The sequence below is a fragment of the Ictidomys tridecemlineatus genome, chromosome 5 (genome assembly GCF_052094955.1).
Source record: "Ictidomys tridecemlineatus isolate mIctTri1 chromosome 5, mIctTri1.hap1, whole genome shotgun sequence".
NCBI lineage: Eukaryota > Metazoa > Chordata > Mammalia > Rodentia > Sciuridae > Ictidomys > Ictidomys tridecemlineatus.
In genome coordinates, this window is record NC_135481.1 from 10,935,896 (window position 1) to 10,955,697 (window position 19,802).

General features: G+C 50.6%; 1 protein-coding gene across 1 annotated transcript in view; it reads left to right on the top strand.

Moving 5' to 3' along the window:
* Nucleotides 1-19,802, top strand: part of Hcn4 (hyperpolarization activated cyclic nucleotide gated potassium channel 4) — a 46,458-nt gene that overhangs the window by 14,243 nt on the left and 12,413 nt on the right. The window contains exons 2-4 of the mRNA XM_005316771.4: nucleotides 7,947-8,370; nucleotides 17,081-17,242; nucleotides 19,397-19,615. Coding sequence (XP_005316828.2) covers nucleotides 7,947-8,370; nucleotides 17,081-17,242; nucleotides 19,397-19,615 — 805 coding nt within the window. The remainder of the gene's footprint in view (nucleotides 1-7,946; nucleotides 8,371-17,080; nucleotides 17,243-19,396; nucleotides 19,616-19,802) is intronic.

Below are 19,802 nucleotides of genomic sequence, written 5' to 3' on the forward strand. Positions count from 1 at the left end.
TGGAGTTTATTAGCAAGGCGGATGTCAGGCTCCACCCCGCACCTACTAAAGCCCACTAGTGTGGCCCTTAGGAGGATCCCTGGGTTTTCATATGTGCAGAGGCACTACACTGTGTGACAGAAGGGTCGCAGACATGGAAGAGAAGTTCAGTCACCCTCAGACAGCTCACTTTCTCCCTGGAAAGTGGCCAAGATTAGCCCTCAATGTATCATGACAGGCTAGGACCTCGGCCCAGGTCAGAAAAGGGCCAGAGAGCTAGGGGCATAGGGTCATTTGGAGTTTAAAACAACAACAACAAATCTTGTTACTCAAAAGAACTATCATCACAGAAAAATTAGAAAATAAAGGTATGCCAAAATCCAAACCTACCTCCACCCCCAGCCCCCATGAACCAAGCACTAGGTGCCCTTGGCTTTAAATCTAACTGTCTGAGGCAGCCTCTAGCAGCCCAGGGAGAAGCTACCTGGGAGCCCTGTGATTCTGAGTCAGAGATTTTGAGGTGGGTTAAAAATAGAGCCCTAGTGGCTAGGCAGTGGTGGGAGGAAGAAAGCAATTCATCTATTATAGTGGAGAGACCCTGGGGTCAGAGAGGGGAGGCTGGGCAGGAAGGAGGCAGTGGTGGGGGGCAGGGGTGTGTGTGTGGGTATTCTGTCCCCAGTGATCTATGCAGGTCAGGCTGGAAACAGTCTCAGCCTCAGTTGCCATCTTTAGGGAGCCTAAAAACAAAGGTGATGGAAAAGATCGATGGGAGAAATTGAAGAGATGGACCAGAGAGGGGATCTCCTGTAAGGTCCCTGGGGAGGAAAAGGGGATGGTATAAAGCAGGTAAGTGGAAGAGATCCTGATTCCCTTGGGACTGGAAGGAAAGGAAGAGGTGAGGATGAGGGATACGTAATCAGGTCTGGTTGTGGAAAGAGGAAGCGGACATTCTGGTGGCTCCCCTCTTCTCTGTGGAGTACAAGGTGGTGTCATCCACTGATGGTGAAGGGGAACATGGCAATCAGTCTCAGAGCTTTGAGGTGAGAGGCAATCATCTGAAATAATTGCTCTGGAGAATGGGTAGGGAAATTAGCTAGAGATTCCTGGGGGATGGACCCGCAGAGGCAAGCGCCCGACTGCATTTGGACATTCCATGAGAATGTTGAGGCACAGGGAGCTAAAGAACTTGGATACTTAGTAGAACTGGTCTGAGATTGTGGGGTTTTCTGCAAAAATCCCATACAATCTGGCCCGAGGTTCTGGTTTTTGAAGAGGGCTCCAGAAAGGCAGGGCATAAGGATTAGTGTATTAGAGAGGTGCATGAACTAGACCATTATGTCTGGGGTGAGCAGATTACAGGGAGGCAGGCCGGCTCTTTTGGGGAGGATCTGAGGAGTCAGCAGACTATGAGCTCTCAGGACACTGCAGGATAGATGATGCCCAGCTGCATGAGAGCTGGGCAGGAAGGAGGCTGGAGGGGTTGGCTCACCTGAGACTGCAGAGATGGAGCAAGGGGATGTGGTGACGTGGTCCAGAGTATGCAGCTCGGATGGATGCCTGGCATGGAGTTGTTAGAGTCAGGGCTTTCACCTCCCAAGAGCTGGGGGTTGTCTGGGTCGATGATAGGGAGTAGAAGTCACTCAGGGTGATGGCAGGATTTGGCATGGAACAGAAGGTTGAAAACCAGGTGCCAGTATTGCCGTGGTCCCTGAGGGTAGCAGATGGATGCTGGAAGGATGGCCAGCAGATGACAGGATGCCCAAAGGATCTTATAGACCTTTCTACCATAGGAAGGAAGTGGCAGCAGTAGGGAGAGGGGACAATGCTGACTCACCCCTGACCTTGAGGCATGAGGGATTTGGGAGAATGATGACCTTACGATGCAATTTTCACTCCCTAACTCCTCTGCTTCTCCCCTTAAGTGATTAAGGGGAGAAGCAGAGGAGTTAGGGAGTGAAAAAGTTGAGATGAAGGTTCCTGGAAGAGAACACAAGAGAGAGATTAGGGAGGGAGAGGAGGAGGAAGTGGAGGCACAGAGACAGGGAGTAATAAAATATCATTTGCCAGATTCATATTTCTGTAACATAGTTAGAAAGTGGGATTCTATAGTCAGCTTATTTGCGTTTTAAATTTTTTTTAGTTATAGGTGAACACAATATCTTTATTTTATTTTATTTTTTATGTGGTGTTGAAGATTGAACCCAGTGCCTCACGCATGCTAGGCGAGCACTCCACTTCTGAGCCACAACTCCAGCCCCTGAATTCTTTTTTATTTATTTATTTTTTGGTACCAGGGATTGAACCCAGGGGCATTTAACCACTGAGCCACATCCCAAGCCCCTTTTTATTTGGAGACAGTGTATCACTAAATTGCTGAGGCTGTCTTTGAACTTGGGGATCCTCCTGCCTCAGCCTCCAGAGCCACTGGAATTATAGGCATGAGCCATCATGCCCAGCTTGCATTCAAATTTTTGATCTACCACATGTAACAAAGTTCTCAACTTTGTGTGCCTCAGTCTCCTCATCTGTAAAATGGGCATAATCACAGTATTTCCTTCATAGGGTTTTATGAGGATTAAATACATCCAAATTGCTAAGACTAGTGCCTGTCAAACAGTAAGTGCCAAACAGAACTTGACTGCTTCCCTTCTCCATTTACATGGTCTTTATTATCACTTTGGGTGGTATCTTCATTGGTCCTGGAAAACCAAAGGCTGGATCATAAATGGAGGGGAATCTCCCAGCTTCCATCACTTTCTCAGACATGAGGACTCCTAGATCGTTCAGTTCTACGGTTTTTGCAGGGGTTGGAATGAGGGTCATGTGTACCTGATGAAGGGTACGACATTTGCTAACATAGACATACAAGCCCAGAGTAGGGACCATGGTTAGGCAAATCCCAGAGAGGAGGAGGACACTTGGCCTTGAATGAGAGAAGAGATTTCAAAAGATGATGGTTTTCAGAAAGGGAATGAGGATGTGATGTAGATGGGCCAGCAAGGGGGTGAGTGGGGCACGAGAGCAGGAGATAAGAGGGAGAAGAGGGAAGGAACGTTAGGGTTCCAGACCCAGGAGCCCAAGCTTTCTTCAATAATGGTGATTCACCACAAGAGTTCAAGATAGGAGCGACTTCCTCATAATTTGGAAATAAAATGCAGACAGTGTGTGAGTTGGAGAGAAAGAGGTTGGGGCTATAGACCAGGCAGGAAATGGGTGCAAGGGTCTAGGTGAAGAGCAGATCTGGGCCAGATCACGATGGAAGAAGCCAGGTGAGACTTGGTAGTTTTGGGGGGGACTTGTGGGGATGGGTGGAAGGTAAGAGAAGGCTCTGGGGGGGTGACTTGAGATTTGGAGCCCAGGTGATTGAAATGCAGACTGCGCTGCCCTCCAGGGGGACAAATTTTGCAGGCAGGTGGGAATACAGGTCTGGTGGGGTGTCTGACTAGAGCTGTCCGCTCGGTGGGAGCAGAAGATGGGCACTGGGTGTGCTGCTTGTTTTGGAGGGAGCATGGAGACCATGGGATCTGCCTCTCACTACTTCTCTCCTGGCTCTCCAGAGCCCAGCTGTGGCCTTCTGAGCAAGACTCCTGTCAGCTTAGAGAGCCCTGGGGTAGAGGAGGGTCCTCTGGCTTTAAACAGAAAGAGGCCTTGGATTCAGGCATTTATGAACTCCAGTATGTCTGAGTCTGGCTGTCCACTGGTTGATTCTTTATCAGTACATGACATTACCACCTTGGTTACATAGCTTGGATTTTGGGACTTATTCACAGGTGATTCTGGGGCAGAGCATTGCTAGGGGAGCACTGGGTATCTATTTCAAGGCTTTGGGAATACTACTATTTCTTCCTTCATGGGTCTTAGTTTTCTGTTCTTCAGAATGGGTGCAAATGTTCCCAATTAACTGACTGCTAGTGACCAAGGTGCTTTTTTTTGGGGGGGGTGGTGTGTGGCACATACTGGTGATTGAACTCAGGGGCCCTTGTCCACTGAGCACATCCTCAGCTCTGTTTTTTATTTGATTTAGAGACAGGGTCTCACTGAGTTGATTAGCATCTCGTTTTTGCTGAGGTTGGCTTTGAACTCACCAGCCTCCTGCCTCAGCCTCCTGAGCCTCTGGGATAGGTGTGTGCTACCACATCCAGCTCAAGTTGCTTTTAACATTTGAGAGGTGTACTACATCCCTACTCAGGAAGTTTCCTCAGAAGACTCCAGCATCAGGAAGGTAGGTCCCTTTGCATACTCTTTGAAGCCCCCACTTCTCCTGTCTCTGGGACAGGGGCTGCACCTGCTGCGTTGAGAAACATGCCAGAAAAGCTTGTCTTCCTCCTGCCTCCCACTGAGGTGCCTGACACCCTCAGACTCTAGAGTCTCACAGATCTCTCTGAATCTTGCCTCTGTTCCTCATTAGCTATGTATCTTGGGCAAAGACTTCTCTTTGAGCTTCAGTGTCATTATCTATAAAATTAATAGCAACCATAGTGTTGGTGTGAGGGTTAAATGAAAAAAAATTCATGGAAAACACAAAGTAAGTGTGATATTTTGGGGTCTTTTCTTTTTTTTTTTTTTGGTACCGGGGCTTGAACTCCCAGACAGTGAACCACTGAGCATTCCCTGGTCATTTTTATATTTGATTTAGAGACAGGGTTTTGCCAAGTTGCTGAGGCTAGCTTTGAACTCACAATCCTCCTGCCTCAGCCTCGTGAGCCGCTGGGATTACAGGCATATGCCATGGCCCCTGACTGGGGTCTTTATGAATAAAGGTTTTTCTGTCACCAAGGAGTTCCTGATAAAAAAAAAAGCCCAGACACATTAAGGAATCTCTTGAGAGGGTTATGACCATCAGAATTGGGAATGAAGATAGACTAGGGAGCTGAGGATGCCAGGGGGAGGCTCTTGCCAAGTTTCTGGGGTTGGACCTGCAGATCAGGGCTGGCAGGCGTGACGGGCGCTGTCCATGGTGCTGAACACAATTCTTGGCTCATGCCTGCCCAGGCTTTCAGAGATCTGTGCAACCATCTGGCAAAGAGCAAGGAAGGGTAGTCCACAAGGCCAAGGGCAGCTTCCAAAGCCTGAGTCCTCTCACTCCATTTAGGATCACTTTCCTGACTTCACCCTTCTAGACCACCTTTTGGATGCCGGTGCTGCATGGGATGTTTTTCACATCACTGCCCAACTTGCCTTCCACCCAAGCCTTAGCCTCTGATGGGATCATGAATTTTCAGGTTATTGCATCTGGATGCTGGAGTAAATGGGTTCTGTTATCTGATTAATCAGGTACTGTAGCCCCTGCCGTCTGCCACTGGCTTTCCTGAGTTTATTAGAGGTTTCCCTCCAATCCCATTCCCAGTAGATGCTTTGCTTTGTCTCTTCTCTGAAAAATTTAACTCCCACATCTCTCACCTCCTTCCTGAAAATCTGTTGGTTTGAGTTATTTATTCACTCATTTCATAACACGGAACAAAGGCCAAAAAATTTCATATAACAATTAACTTCATTCTCTTAACAAGTTTACTAGTTAGGTACTATGATTATCTTCATTGAGCAGATGAGTAAACTGAGGCAGGGAGAGAGTGAGTGATGGAGTAGGAGTAGAACCCAGGTGGGCTGGCCCCAGAGCCTGTGCCTCTTCCCACCAGATTATGCTGCCCCCCTCAAGCAGCTCTGTGAGGCTCCCAGACAGTGATTTGTGGAGACAAATGCTCTGGTGTTCCGACCCCAGCCCAGACCAGGCACCAGAAATATCTTGAGCATCTGGAAATTCAAGATTGAAACAATTAGTCAGAATGTAAGGAAATGGGTGTTTTTGCCTCATGTAATTTGGTTTTATGAAGACCACTAAATGCAAACATTCTCCTGTTAATTACTGTCTTGAATTTGGTCTATAATTGAGAGAACTAGAGCTGGGGGGAGCGAAGAAACCCGCTGGAGTGGCAGGCCTGCCCAAGTCAGCATTCCCAGCCGCCTCGCACACCCGATCTGTTAATTTTAGAAACTCCTCTAGCCTGGGCATATTATTAGCTTTATGTACAGAGGACCACATGGCCCTCAGTGGCTTCTCTATGCCACATTTTTTTTGGTTTGTTTTCTTTACCCCAAGAAATTAAATGGAAAGGAATGACAGTGGTGTGTACATAGGGGTGTTTGTGTACTGTGTATGTGAATGGGGATACCTGGACGTGGCTTCTAATGAGTATATACAGCTGTCTTAGAGTGACATGTGTGCAGCTGGGCAGAGAGTGTACACAGCTCAAAAAAAAAAACCCCATGGAAGCTGAAACCATTCTCCCCCAACACTCATTAGGGGATGTGTTGTGGGTGTATTCTTTGCAGGAGGGTGTGATGGCTGGGGTGTGGCCCCAGACCTTCACTGGGTTGTCCCAGTAGCCATAGGGATATTGGAGCTGAAGAAGGGGTGGTGGGTCCTGGAGAAGGGAAGAAGCAGACATTGACATCTGGGCACCAGCCTTAGAATGAGAAGTTTTGGCTCCTCTGAGGCCCTGACTTTCAAAGGAGCTGCTGGAAGCTGCCTTTGCAGAAGCCACTGTTCCCTGAGCGGTGTGACTTGGGACAGCTCTCTTGCCTACCTTCAGTGAGGTAGGCCCTGCCCTCTCCTTGACTCACAGCACCATTTTGAGTCTGCCAAAGAAAACAGTTTGCTGTGAAGTAATTTCTTTGCAAACCTGGAACTCTTTGGGCAGGAGCACTTCAGTTTTGGGGGGAGCCCTCTGAAGACTTGAAGAGAGAGAGCTCGTCTTTCTCCCATTTACTTCCTTCTGGCTTCTCTGCCGTGGAGAGTGAAAGATGGCTGAAAGGTTATTTATTCTGGAAGAAGATATGCTTGTTTCTGCCTGACTCAGTACCTTCATCTGTCTCTGTGTAATTGTCTGAATTCATAGTAGAGAGAAAGAGCTCTGCGGTGCAAGTTCTCAGTCTTGGGACCAGCCCTGGGATGGTTGATGCTTGGGTGGGATCTTTGGAATGATTGGCCTTATCTTCTAGATGCAGGGTCTGTGCCCATCTGTACTGTCTCCACACTCCAGGAGGCCCCCTGCTGGACCAGGTAGAATGATCACCCAACACCGATGAGTTGACTTTATACATCTTCACATTGCTCAGCTTCTCAGAGGCTTTGCCCTGAAGATCCCTTCGACCTCCCCGAGGAAGGACTTGCAGGTGCTTTGAGGCCTTAGGACAATGATGCTGGAAGCCCTGAGCTGGTCTCCCTTGATTGCACTGAGTGGTACCTCACTGGTGCCTGAAATCCCCTCCATTGACACTTCCTGCTTTGATGCTACCCCTGCCCCATTCATACCTCCATGCTAGGATGCAAACCTCTGAGGGAGGAAGATGGTCAGACATTTTCTGGCTAAAGGGGACATCAGAGAGCCAGTGTGGGAGAAGGAGAAGACGGAGGCCCAGAGTGGGGAGAGCACGTGCTGTATATTACATAGATACCCCTGACAGAGCCAAGGTTAGAACTGAGGCCTTTGCCTCCCAGGCACTGCTACACCTAGACTTTCCCTGCTCTCTGATCTCTGTCTGATAACCTGTCTCAGGTTACAGCTAACCCTCAAGGAGGATGGCCTGGGCCTGGGGTGCTTGAGGTGAACGGCTCTTGTCATTAAAACAACCTCTCACTTTCTTCTGGGTGTCATTGTTTGACTTGCTTTTCAATCTGACTCTCACTAGAAGGTTGGGGATAAGTGGAGGAGGCTTGTTACCCGGGGCACTCACCAAAGGGCAGGAAGGAGGTTATCCTTAGTGAATGAAGAGCCTCTTTCTGTGTCACTTCCTGTGTCTGCAACCTCCACATCTTGCTCTGGTATCCATGCGCCTGTCTCCCTGAGTCTTGGAACTTTATAAGACATCTCTCTCTCCCATCTGCTCTCTTTTGGAGCTTTCTCTCTTAGTCTTGTAACTTGTCCTCTCTCTCCTTCTGGTGATTGACATCCTGTGTCTCTGGGCAGATTTTACTGGGATCTGACCATGCTGCTGCTGATGGTGGGAAACCTGATCATCATTCCTGTGGGCATCACCTTCTTCAAGGATGAGAACACCACACCCTGGATCGTCTTCAACGTGGTATCAGACACATTCTTCCTGATCGATTTGGTCCTCAACTTCCGCACAGGGATTGTGGTGGAGGACAACACAGAGATCATTCTGGACCCACAAAGGATAAAGATGAAGTACCTAAAAAGCTGGTTTGTGGTGGATTTCATCTCCTCCATTCCTGTGGACTACATCTTCCTCATTGTGGAGACACGCATTGACTCAGAGGTCTACAAGACTGCTCGGGCCTTGCGAATCGTCCGCTTCACCAAGATCCTCAGCCTCCTGCGCCTCTTGCGTCTCTCCCGCCTCATTCGATATATTCACCAGTGGGAAGAGGTGAGTGGTTAGACCAAATCTCTTGGGATAAAGGGGTATTTTCTCAGGTGAAGAGAAGAACCACAAGCAGGTAATTTCAGATAATTGGACTGTACTGTCAGATTATAGCAGGCATACCTGCTCCAAGAGGAGAAATATTGGTAATTTCTTGGTCTCTTGTCATATGTTAGATACTACACAAAGCACTGTGCACACGGTATTCCACTGAAGTCCATAACAACCATAGAACATATAAGTACATGGAGACCCTTGTTTTTCACATGAAGAAACTGAGAAACAGAGATGAAATGATTTACACAAGGTCAAATGCCCGAGAATTGGTGAACCTGGAACATGGAGCTGACTGACTCCAGAGCCTGCCCTGATAATGACTGCACCATATTTGGGGGGTTGTAAACTCTAAGTCTTTGGGGGCCTGGTAGGAAATGTGAATGGGTGAAAAGAGCCAGTTGGGGACAGTAATGAGGGTGATGGAATTGGGTTAACTGAGGAACATACCTTCTGTCTGTATTGAACAGCCTCTTCTTGGTTCTAGCTAATTGCTGCCACATAGGAATAGGCCAAAGAGGTTGCTAGATCTACAGCTATATCATGAGAAGCAGAAATCTTGATTTTTATACAGATTTTGTTGGCAATTATCTTAGATTGAGTTTTTCTGGAGCAGACCCTCAGAGGAGGATTATGTGAAAGTGATTTTCGTGGTAGCATTCCTAGGTAAATCTGATAAGGGAATGGAGAAGAGGGACAGGGAAAGGTCCAAAGCCAAGGAAGTGTAGGGCATTTAGCAAAGTTCCATGGAGGGTGATTTTGACCAATCTCATGAAGAGCTCTGCAGACAGTATGCACCGTACATTGATGTTGTCCCAATTACAGAAAAGAGTTGGAATGTTGCTATCCCTTTACCTGTCAGTCAGTGGTTTGGGGCCTCCCCACCCTCAGTGCAAGCAGCCAAAGCAGTTTCCAGCAGTCTGGGAAAGGCCTCTGATACAGAAACTGGAGGAGGTAAAGTGCCTGGGGAGCCTGGAGTCCTGTGCACAATCACTGTAAAGAGATCCTAGGGGCTGTGGGAATCGGCTACAGCAACTAAAGAAAAAATTGTAAATGAACGGTGTGGGCCAGCACCATTCTGAACAATCCTAACTCATCCATGAGCTGGAGCAGTTTTATCTGTAGGAGGGAAAAGGAGGACTTGGGCCACGGGGAAAAAGCACGGGTGACCTTGCTGGGCATTTCAGTCTGTGTTCGCCACCCACCCATGTTGCTTGTTTTGGCAGCAACAGCAGGCAGGCTAGCCTGGGGGTACCTGGAGTTGTGGGGAGTCGTGTTTTACGAGACACCCACCTCGGCATGTGGAGTGGGCTATGCTGGGGAGGCTTCTTGCTGGTTACATTTCTCGCTGCTTCTCGCTGCTGGTCTCCTGACCTCCAGGACCCCTGCTTGATCAGATGGAAAGTTCCATGATCAGATTACAAAGTCCTCTACCCCCACCCCTAACGGCAGCCTGGGCCCTGGCTGGCAGCATCCATGGCTGATGGTTGGGGCACCGGCAGATTCAGGTCAGAGGCGTCATGAACACATGTGCCGTGCAGAAGTGTCTACACCAGCTTGGCAGAATTGCTCTGTGGCAGAAATTCTCTTTGGCTTAGAAATTTACATTATTCCTGCTGACAAAGAGGAGCAATGACTTGCCCAAGGTCATGCAGCAGACCTTTGGCAGAACTGGGGCAGAATCCAGTTGGCTCTCTTAGCTCCCAGCAGTGTGGCAGTCTCTGCCTGGTGTAATGGAATGCTCAGGGGCTTTGGAGCTAGAATGACACATTTGAGACCAAAGTTAAAATGCCAGCTCTGCATTCCTAGTTGTGTGACCTTGGTGCCACCTTGACTCTCTGAGCTTCATTCTTTTTATCTGCACAATGGGTGTGAGAATTTCCTGATGGCTGTGGAGGCCTTCACATGAATCCTGGTGCAGAAGAGCCATTTAATAAATATCACCCTGTTGTTTTGGTAATATTTCATTGTTTCCTCACACATAGCTAGAAAGGTAGACAGGGCAAAACTTATCACCCCTATTTTCCAGAGAGGAAATTGAAGATGAGAAGGGTCAGTTGCCCCAGGGGTAATATTTTTGACTAAAATTTCTGTTCTCTGATTCCATGACTTTGACTCCATTAATATTCTCTCTGATGGCTGGGTACATCCCCAATGGGTGATGGACTCCATTCAGTCCAGCAGGTTCTTGCTGAGCATCTACCTGTGCTCTGTCCTGGGTGGGACAGTGGGGACCAGAGGAGTAGGGACGACTCCCAACTGAGATCAGAAAGGGGAAAAGTGTGGTGGGTGATGGGGTGGAGAGCAGGGAGGAGTTTGTGTCAGGTTGATTTGTGTTACCTGTGGGACATCTAGGTCCAGAGAGATGTTACCATGTGGGTCTGAGCTCAGGACTGAGAAGGGACAATTCCTATAGTGGTCGGTGCCTGTGAAGGAAGGTTAGAGGCATATTTCGCAGGATGCCCTGAGAGGCTTATCTCCTGGTTTCTGTACCAGGTAGAAATGGCTCCCTCAGAACCTGAGAAACCCTTCAACTTCTATTGGTCTTGGACTCGGAATTAGACCGTCATCAAAGCAGAGATATGTTGGCCTCCCTCCCTTCTCTGGCACTGGTTTTGGTCTCCAGACTCCAGCACTCTGGGGGCTGATTTGCTCCCCACTTAGGGCTGGGGCTCTAGTGGCCATGCTATTTGGTGGGAGTTGGCAGAGTTGCTGGCTGCCGGGCCAGGTGAATCTTGGGACAGAGCTAAGCTCGTCTTTACTGTCCCTATACTGTACATTCTAGGGCTCAGGCCCAGGGTTACCGTCCCCATTGTTCCTCTGGCCTGACTATCCTCCGGACTCCCCAGAATTGATCTGGCAAGCTCCAGTCTCCACCTCTCCTTAGGGAAGGTAGAAGGCCCAGGAGGCCTTAGGTCAAGTCTCTGAACTGCACATCACTATCCAATCTCATGGGGCAGGAAGGGAGATCCCAGGAGGCCAGATAAATGGCTCTCCACTCCCTCCACATATGCCCTTATCTCTCCTACCAGCTGGGGAGGAAATTGCTTTGAGCTAGTTTCTCCCAGGCACATAGCCCAGCCAAGGGCTCCACTCAACCCCTGGGATGGGATTGGGGTTTCCCAGCTGGCCTCGGCATCCTGTCTCCAGGTCCTTTCCAACCCATCCCAGCCCTAGGACTTCTCCCAGCCTTAGTTTGTCCTGGAACAGCAGTATGAAGACCCTTTGAGGCCTGGGGTCTATAGAGAGCTGGGGAGGGAAGTTTATAGTATATATCTCCTCTTCAAGTCCTTATGTGAATCTCTTTCCTTCTTTGGGTCTCAGTTTCCCCAACTGTCAGGGAAGTGCTGGTGTCTGAGGCTATGGCTCCCTGAGGCTTAGTCCCCAGCTCCCATTTCTCTTGGTAAAAATGGTGTTAGCAGATCCTGAGCACATGGTTGTGGCTGATGGGGCCTAAAGGAGGAAGCTCCAGGGGCGGGGGCCAGGGGAGTCTGCTTCTCCCAGACTGGGAAAGCTTTCCAAAGATGAAGCCGTGGAGTGGTGAGGCTCCTGACACTCAGGTTCAGCTGTCTTCCTGAGCTAGTCCCAGCTCTACAGCCCAGGAGGTTTCCCAAGTGTTGGTGGCAGGCAGGAGGATGGAGTGTTCAGGGCAGGTGCAAGCCACCCTCACAGGGGATGCAGCCTCTGCCTCCATCCTAGGCGATCTAGGTCAGCAGCCTCCTTCCCAAGCCTCTCCCAGCCAGCCTCTTCCCTCCCTCTGAGGTGTGAGCTTGTTACAGGTATGCAAGCTATTGTTAGAAACCTTGGTTTCCCCCCTTCAGATGTTCCCCTGCAGGGCCCAGCACTCCAGTGACCCATCCCAGAAGCCTCTTCTCTCCCTCAGCAACCTAGAACGGCAGAAAGAGGGCTGTAGGCTGTGTGGCCTCTGACAAGTCCCTCCCTCTGAGGGCCTTGAGTTCTCCATCTCTCTGACTTGAGTGGTAGGGGATAACACAGAGGAGTGGCCATGGGAGCCGGAGCTGGCCCACTCTGCTGGCCCTAGGAAGGGACCCAGTGTGACTCTCAGTCCAGGTGCTACAGGGTGTGCTCAGGATACCCTTGCCTGGTCACCCTCTCAGGCTTGGATTGCTGCCCTCCATGCAGGAACACTTGTTCCTGAGACCCAGGTAGATGTGTGTTCTTTTCCTTAAAGAGCAAATGAGTCTCTGGGAGGGAACTCAATCAGGTCCCAAGAAGAGATCTTGATGGAAACTCATGGCAACCTGAATGCTGATTTCTGGAGTCCCCCAGGACTGAGAAAGCAGCTCTTTTTGAAGGGCTGGGAAAGAGGGGGAAAGAAAATAACAGAGTACCTACTGTGCAGAATAGCACTGTGTGCCACCCGGGGACATTATTTCCCCTGGCCCCCAAGACAGCCCTGAGAACTGACAGTTACTGACCCATTCCACAGATAATGAGGCTCTGAGGGGAAAGACACTTGCCTAAGGTGAAAAGCATGTTGCTATGTCCTGCACTGCAGATGACAAACTGCAGGAGTGGGAGTGAGCCATGCTGGGTGGGCAAAGTGTGAGCTGCCTGGACCTTGCCTGGCAAGGCCTGTGGTAGCCTGGAAATGAAGGTGCTCAACCCCTACAGTCAAAACCAACATCATAAAAGGGGGTTTTAATGAAAATAAAGAGCAAGGCAAATATTTGCACAGTGCAGCTGAGTGGCACGTGGGCTGTGGCCCTAGCCCATAGTGGGGACATATGAGTATCAGGCAGCCTCTCCCAGCAACATCCTGTCTTGTTCTCAGCAACCGAATTGTGGGTGCTGTTGAGTGCTGGGGTGGGTGAGTGTACTCCTAGCCTGAATGGATGTGCCCCCGACCCACGATTCCCAGGAGGCTCAACTCTGACCATGATGGTACGCTGGCTTTGCAGGGTCTGCGAACCAGCTGCAGTGCCCTCCCCCACCCCACATCTGACTCCTCCTTCCTTCTCACCAGGCACTACCACCACACGCTCTGTGTGGGACACACCTGTCTGCCCTTTTTTATTTCCACTGTATACACTGGCGGGAGCCCTGTTCACCACCAGCCCCATCCCTGTCATTGTCACCTTCACCTTCGTCATTAAGCACTTCTCAGTTCCTGAGACCCTGCCACGTGCTCTGTGGCATTTTCATTGCTGAGATCACAATAGGGCAAAATTAGACAAAGACTTGATCTTGGAAGGTTAGTTACGAAGAAAAGAAAAACATAAGTGATGCGAGAGAGGGCCCTGCGTGAACACATGCCAACCCCGATGCCTTAGGACCCAGAGCGATTTATAGAAAGAAGCAGTATGTATGGACTGTGACAGGCTGGGGCACTTTGTAGACATGGCCAGAGGCTTCCCGTAGCTCCTCTATGTCCCCTTCATTCATTGAAGCAAACACACATATATTCAGGCAATCAGTAGATGTTTCTCATGCCCCCTGTGCTAAGCATGGAGGAATGCAGAAGTGAAAAATACAGAAAAGAGCCTTGCCTTGTGGAGCTGTATGACAGTAAGTAAATGTCACTTTAGATAGTGAGACTTCCACGGAGGAAATAAATGAGGGCGAAAAGTCATAATGAGGGTGGGAGGTGAGGGCCATTGGCTACTTCACATAGAGGGGTCAGGAAGGCCTCTCCAGAGAAGCAGTCAAGACAGGAGGAGGAGGAGGAGCTGGAGGAAAGACAATGGACTAGCAAGTCCCGTACTGAGCCCCGAGGCTGGCCCATTCAAGAACCTGAGGGAAGGCCAGTGTGGCTGAAAGTGGAAGGCCTTGGGCTGAGGGTGGGATGTGGGTTGGGCAGATAGTCAGGGGCCAGGACACTGAGGCCACAGTTAGCAGATAGAGTGTACTCAGAGGTGCAGTGGGAAGTCACTGGAAGTTTTGAAGTGGAAGAGTGTCAAGATCTGATTGAGGTCTCAAAGAGCTCTGTTTCTTGGTTGAGAATGGATTAGAGGTTCAGGGAGCCTCATCGGGAGGCTGGGGTAGTCATCTGGAGTGTTTGGAATAGGGTCTTACTGGGATTGCAGTAAAGTATATTATTTGAGGATGTCTTCATGGGAAGTGGGGCTCAAAGGAACTAGATTGGTTCTGGATTGGGTGTGGGGCTGGGGTGAGAGAATGGGAGGAATCAGGCTGGCGGTTGGGTTTTTGTTGCTCAGCTACATGAAGAGTGTTGCCAGTTGTGAGCTGGGAGGAACAGTTTGGGATGGATCCATATGGAGATAGACAGGGAGACAGCTGAACAGATGAGCCCATCTGTCACTCTTGTCTACCTGTGTGTCTTGGGCATAACAGAAACAAGGAAGTGGGATATCTCAGGGATTGGAGAGAGAACAACAGGAAGGCCTCAGGTAAGATCATCATTCCTTGTGGTGGAGGCAGAACAGCAGCATCCTGGGGATCCCCTTATCCAGTGAGACTCCCTATAGGGTTTGCATAGAAATGCCCCAGACTGATACCCTCCACAGCCAGGGAAATCCTCAGCTATGTCTGTGTCTGTGTCTGTGGCTGCAAGATCTGTGGGCAGCTGTGCAGGACAGCAACACCTGGAAGGGGGTTGCTGAGAGCCTGGCCAGTCTGCTGCATAGCCCACTGCACCCTGCGTATCTGTCTCTCATGCTGGGTTCCTACCCACTCCTTCTCATGTTGCTCTTCTGGGTGTGACTGACTTCCCCAACAACACTCTGAGCTCTGGGTGAGCAGGGGCACTTTCTTCCCTGCCCCCCACAGGGAGGGAGAGTTATTGGGTACTGACACAGGCTGACCTTTTGCAGATTGTGGAGTAGATGTTTGGGTCCCTCCGAGGGTACTGCCCTGAGACCCAGGGAAGAAGGGCCCTGTTGGGCTCATAGTCTGGGGGCTCTCTGAAACTCTTTCTAGATCAGACTGGGGTACCTGGACCTAGCATTCCTGACCCAAACAGCCAGAAGTCTGCTTCCTGGGCCTGTGTAGGCCCCTACTCAGGTCCCTGCTCATGTACACTCCCCTGACCCTTCACAGGAAGCTGTCGGTAGTGGTGGCATGGATGGAGCTTGGTTGTGGCCTGAAGTGGCCCATGTTCTGGTGTGGTTTTCTGAAGTTCTAGTTTAGAGATGGGCCCTCCAGGGTGTTATGATGGTGTATTCTGTCAAGGTAGGACCACAGAATATTTCCTTTAACAGTTTTTCAGCCTGATTTACAACTTGAAATACGTAAACTTGTAGTTTGTAGAACAATTTGTCCCCTTGTCTAGACACTCCAGTTATCAGGGGTAGGCATATATCTAAGGAGCTAGGCATATAGCTCAGGAGCTAGGTACTCAGTCCAGTGAGTCCAAGAGGTTGCTGTCCTGCCCCCTGCTGATCACTGTCTCTGCAGCCCGTGTCATTGGCTCTCAACCGAGAATTGAAATATCTAGGTTCTGTCTCTTTGGGCCTCAGTTTCCCCTTCTGAAATGGATTTCAACTAAGTCTCTGTGACATTCGATAGTCCCATAATTTTGACCTAATGCCTCTATCTAAGAGGGGTGTCTCTGCCTGGGAACAGTATGGAGGGACCAGAACTGGATGGCTGGAGGCACCCCCATAAAGTCTCCCAGGCCAGAAGCAAGGCTAGAACTTCCACAGACCTTCCTCAAGATGTCCCTTCACCTCTCCATCCCCTGAATACCCTGTCACCACGACTCCTACCATGCATGAGTCCCTATCATATACTAGTGTGGCAGATTTGGGAGGATGAAGGTGAGTCAGGGATGAATCCCCACTTGGATCCTACCCTGCCACACTACAAGCCTCCCACTCGGTACTACCAGTGGAAAAGGGCAGGTGCAGTGGGCTGGGCTTATGAGCGTGCTTCTCATACTTCTTCACTGAAGTATAAAGGAACGCATATTGCTAATACATATTAACTAATCATAAAGATTAATTATTAATAACAACTTATCAGTTCATAATGGCTTATAATTTATTGAATACTTCTATACTCAGTACTAAGTACTTTATATGTATAATTTACTCCTTTTGACAACTCACTCAGTTAAGGATTTTATCATCATTTTGCAAATGACAAAATATGATCAGAGAGGTTTGGGGACACTCTCAAGGTCATGCAGCTAGGAGTTGTGTCTAGGGACTGGGACTAGGATCATCTGTCTGAACATGGAATCTGTGGGCCTGTGCAGCTCTAACTACAGTTCCATGGCTGGCTTTGGCAGAGCCCACTGCTCCTGGGTGGGTTCTGAGAGTTCAATGACAGATTTAGGAAAACATCACGCCCTGAGCTTGATTCCAGACCATGGTCCCTAAGGAACCCTCAGGATGACAGGCCAGAGAACTCTGGTGTATCAATGCCCTAGCCAAGCTGAAGAGGTGGGCTGCAAGGGGCTCTGGGGAGCCTCTTCCCACATGTCTTGGATGGCTGCACCTCCTGTGGGAGGTGCCCGTATCTGCATGGATGCCCAGAGCATCCCTCTAAGACCCACACCTGCAGCCAGCGTCTTCTAGTGCCCTCCCTCCCCGGCCCCAGCCCGATCTCCTGCTGAGCAGGTGCTCTGCGTTGAAAGTGGAGACAGTGCCTACAGCTGCCCAGGATCTGGCCAGGAGGGGGTCACCACTCCTCCTGTCCTCTCACCTAACTCTGCCAACATCTCCACCTCTGCTGGCAGATCTTCCACATGACCTACGACCTGGCCAGCGCCGTGGTGCGCATTGTGAACCTCATCGGCATGATGCTCCTGCTCTGCCACTGGGATGGCTGTCTGCAGTTCCTGGTGCCCATGCTGCAGGACTTTCCCGACGACTGCTGGGTGTCCATCAACCACATGGTGGTGAGTGCACCCAGAAGGCCCTCGCTCTGGGCTGGGGGTTCCTTCTCTAGAGGTCCAAACGGTAGAGAGGATTGATAGCTCAGAACTCCTTCGGGCACGTGACTGCCCGAAGGCCGAGCTTTGCTCAGTCCAGGAATCCGCTCCCAGGGCTCTCGGCTGAGGGCTGTTACCACCACCTTCTTACAGCCTCACCTGTTGCGGGGAGCTCTGATATTTGGCCTAATTTTACCCAAGGAGACTAAACCTAGGTGACCTCCTGTTCTATCAGTGTGACAAAGCTGGGCTGAGGGTTCCCACCCTCTTACTTCTGGCCCCTAGAAGCTGAGCCCGGGAAAACAGAAGCCTGCAAGGGCACTATTGTGTCACACATGTACCACCAGATTGTACAGTGTGACTTTCTGCTCCAGGGGCAGAGCTGGGCTGTCACCATTCCCCAATGGATACATGGGTGGCACCTTGAGCACAGAGGGCAGAGAGGACAGAGCCTGCCCCCTCCTCTAGCCTTGTGGGTGGGCGAGAGAAGTTGCACTTGGGGCCTTGGAAGCCCTAGGGGAGAGTCCCCCAGCCCTGCTGTGCATGGGAAGGGCTTCTGCAGGGCAGGACCGGTACCTGTGAGCCCTTCTCTGGCTCTGCTGAGCTCCTGCTTCCCTATACTCCCTCCCAGATTGTTTGGTTTGGCCTGAAAGCAGATCCCCAGGGCACCAGTGGAGGAAAAACTGGCTTTGAAAGAGGTGAAAGAGACCCTGAGGCATCTTTCAGCATCAAATAGGCCTTTACAAAACAGCTTTTTGATGAGCTAAGTGTAAATGAATTGGCCATATGGGTTGAATTTCCTGGTCCCCAGAGGCTCAGCAGTGAAGGCCAGCCAGAAGCCCAGACTAGAGCACCTAGGGGCTGCCCTTGTTCCCCAAGGCAGGTGGGGGGGATGACACAGGACTCAGGACACCCTTCTACCTCTGGGGACCAACCCTGTCCATCCTGCCCTCATCTGGATTGAGCCCCCAGGCCCCAGGAACGAGCCTGGCTCCACCTAGGATGGTCTGCATGACTGGAACATGGAGGCTCTGTGGCTCTATGCTTTACTTCTTTCAGGGACTGGGGACAGCCTGGTGCCTGCAGAAGTGCTTAGAGCTCTGTGAGTTGTGTCCTGGGTGGGTTTCTGCGTTGTTACTAACATCTCCACCTTGTGAGAGAGGCACTGCGAGAGGGCTGTGGCTGGGGTTCTGGCAGCCCCCTTGTTTGGGGCAGGTTCCTCTGTGTGGAGATGACAAGCCCACACACGCACTAAATTTGTGATGGTCCTTCAGAGCCCAGTGTTCCCCCACTGAGCCTTCCCTGAGAAACTGACTGGCTTTGGAGACAAAAATAGCCAGGAGGGTTGGGGCTGCAGCTCAGTGGCAGAGCACTTGCCTATCACGTGTGAGGCACTGGGTTCGATCCTCAGCACCACTAAAGATAAATAAAATAAAGGTCCATCAATGACTTAAAAAAAAAATAGCCAGGAGCCTTGCTCCCTGCCTCTCTCCTCCTGCCCCACACACCGTGTTCCAGAGAGTCCACCTTTGGGGGCGTTGGGAAGAGAACTGGTGGCCGCTGCCCTGTGGGTATTGGCCGGTATTCTGTAGGAAGCCAGTTAACTTGGCAGCTTTAATTTCTGCTCACCCAAAAGGAGGACAGTCTGCTAGAGCCATCCCCCCAGGGAAAGCATATTGGTTTTATAATTGAGGTCAGTGGGGAAATGGGCTTCACTTGACAGCTGTTTAGAGGTGGGGGATGGAGTTATTTCAGCAAGGGAAGGACAGCAGGGTGGCTCAGCCTGGAGCCTGTTGCTACTCAACCAGGAGGCTCCAGGGCAACTCTCAGGGCTGAGGTCAGACCAAGGCTAGGCCAGCTCCCAGCCCTTTGATGGGTCTTCCAGTCTGACCCCTGCCCTCCACTGGAAGAGGATAGCCTAAACGGAGGATCCACTGACACCATAGTCCTGGCCTCTCTGAACTCACCTAAAGCCTTTGTCTGTCAGCAAGATGGGAGCCTGGGGCTCAGCCACTGGGGAGGAGTTAGGTGGAGGGAGACAAGGCAGCAGGGAATGTCCTAGGTGCCCGTGAGATGGGCCTTCCCCCTCACTGGTCCACGCCCATTTGTGTCTGTCCACAGAACAACTCGTGGGGGAAGCAGTACTCATATGCCCTCTTCAAGGCCATGAGCCACATGCTGTGCATTGGATATGGACGGCAGGCGCCCGTGGGCATGTCTGACGTCTGGCTCACCATGCTCAGCATGATTGTGGGTGCCACCTGCTACGCCATGTTCATCGGCCACGCCACTGCTCTCATCCAGTCCCTGGACTCCTCCCGGCGCCAGTACCAGGAGAAGGTAGGTTGGAGAGCCACGTCCACCCAGGGCTCTCTCAGGAGGACCTGCCCACTGGTCCTTTGTATGAGGGAGCACATGTAGCCAGCCCTCAAATGTCTAGTGTGAGCGACAGAGCACGGGTCACCTCCTGAATGAGAACTGCTTCACTCCCTGGATTTAAACTTATAAATGTCTCACTATCTGTACC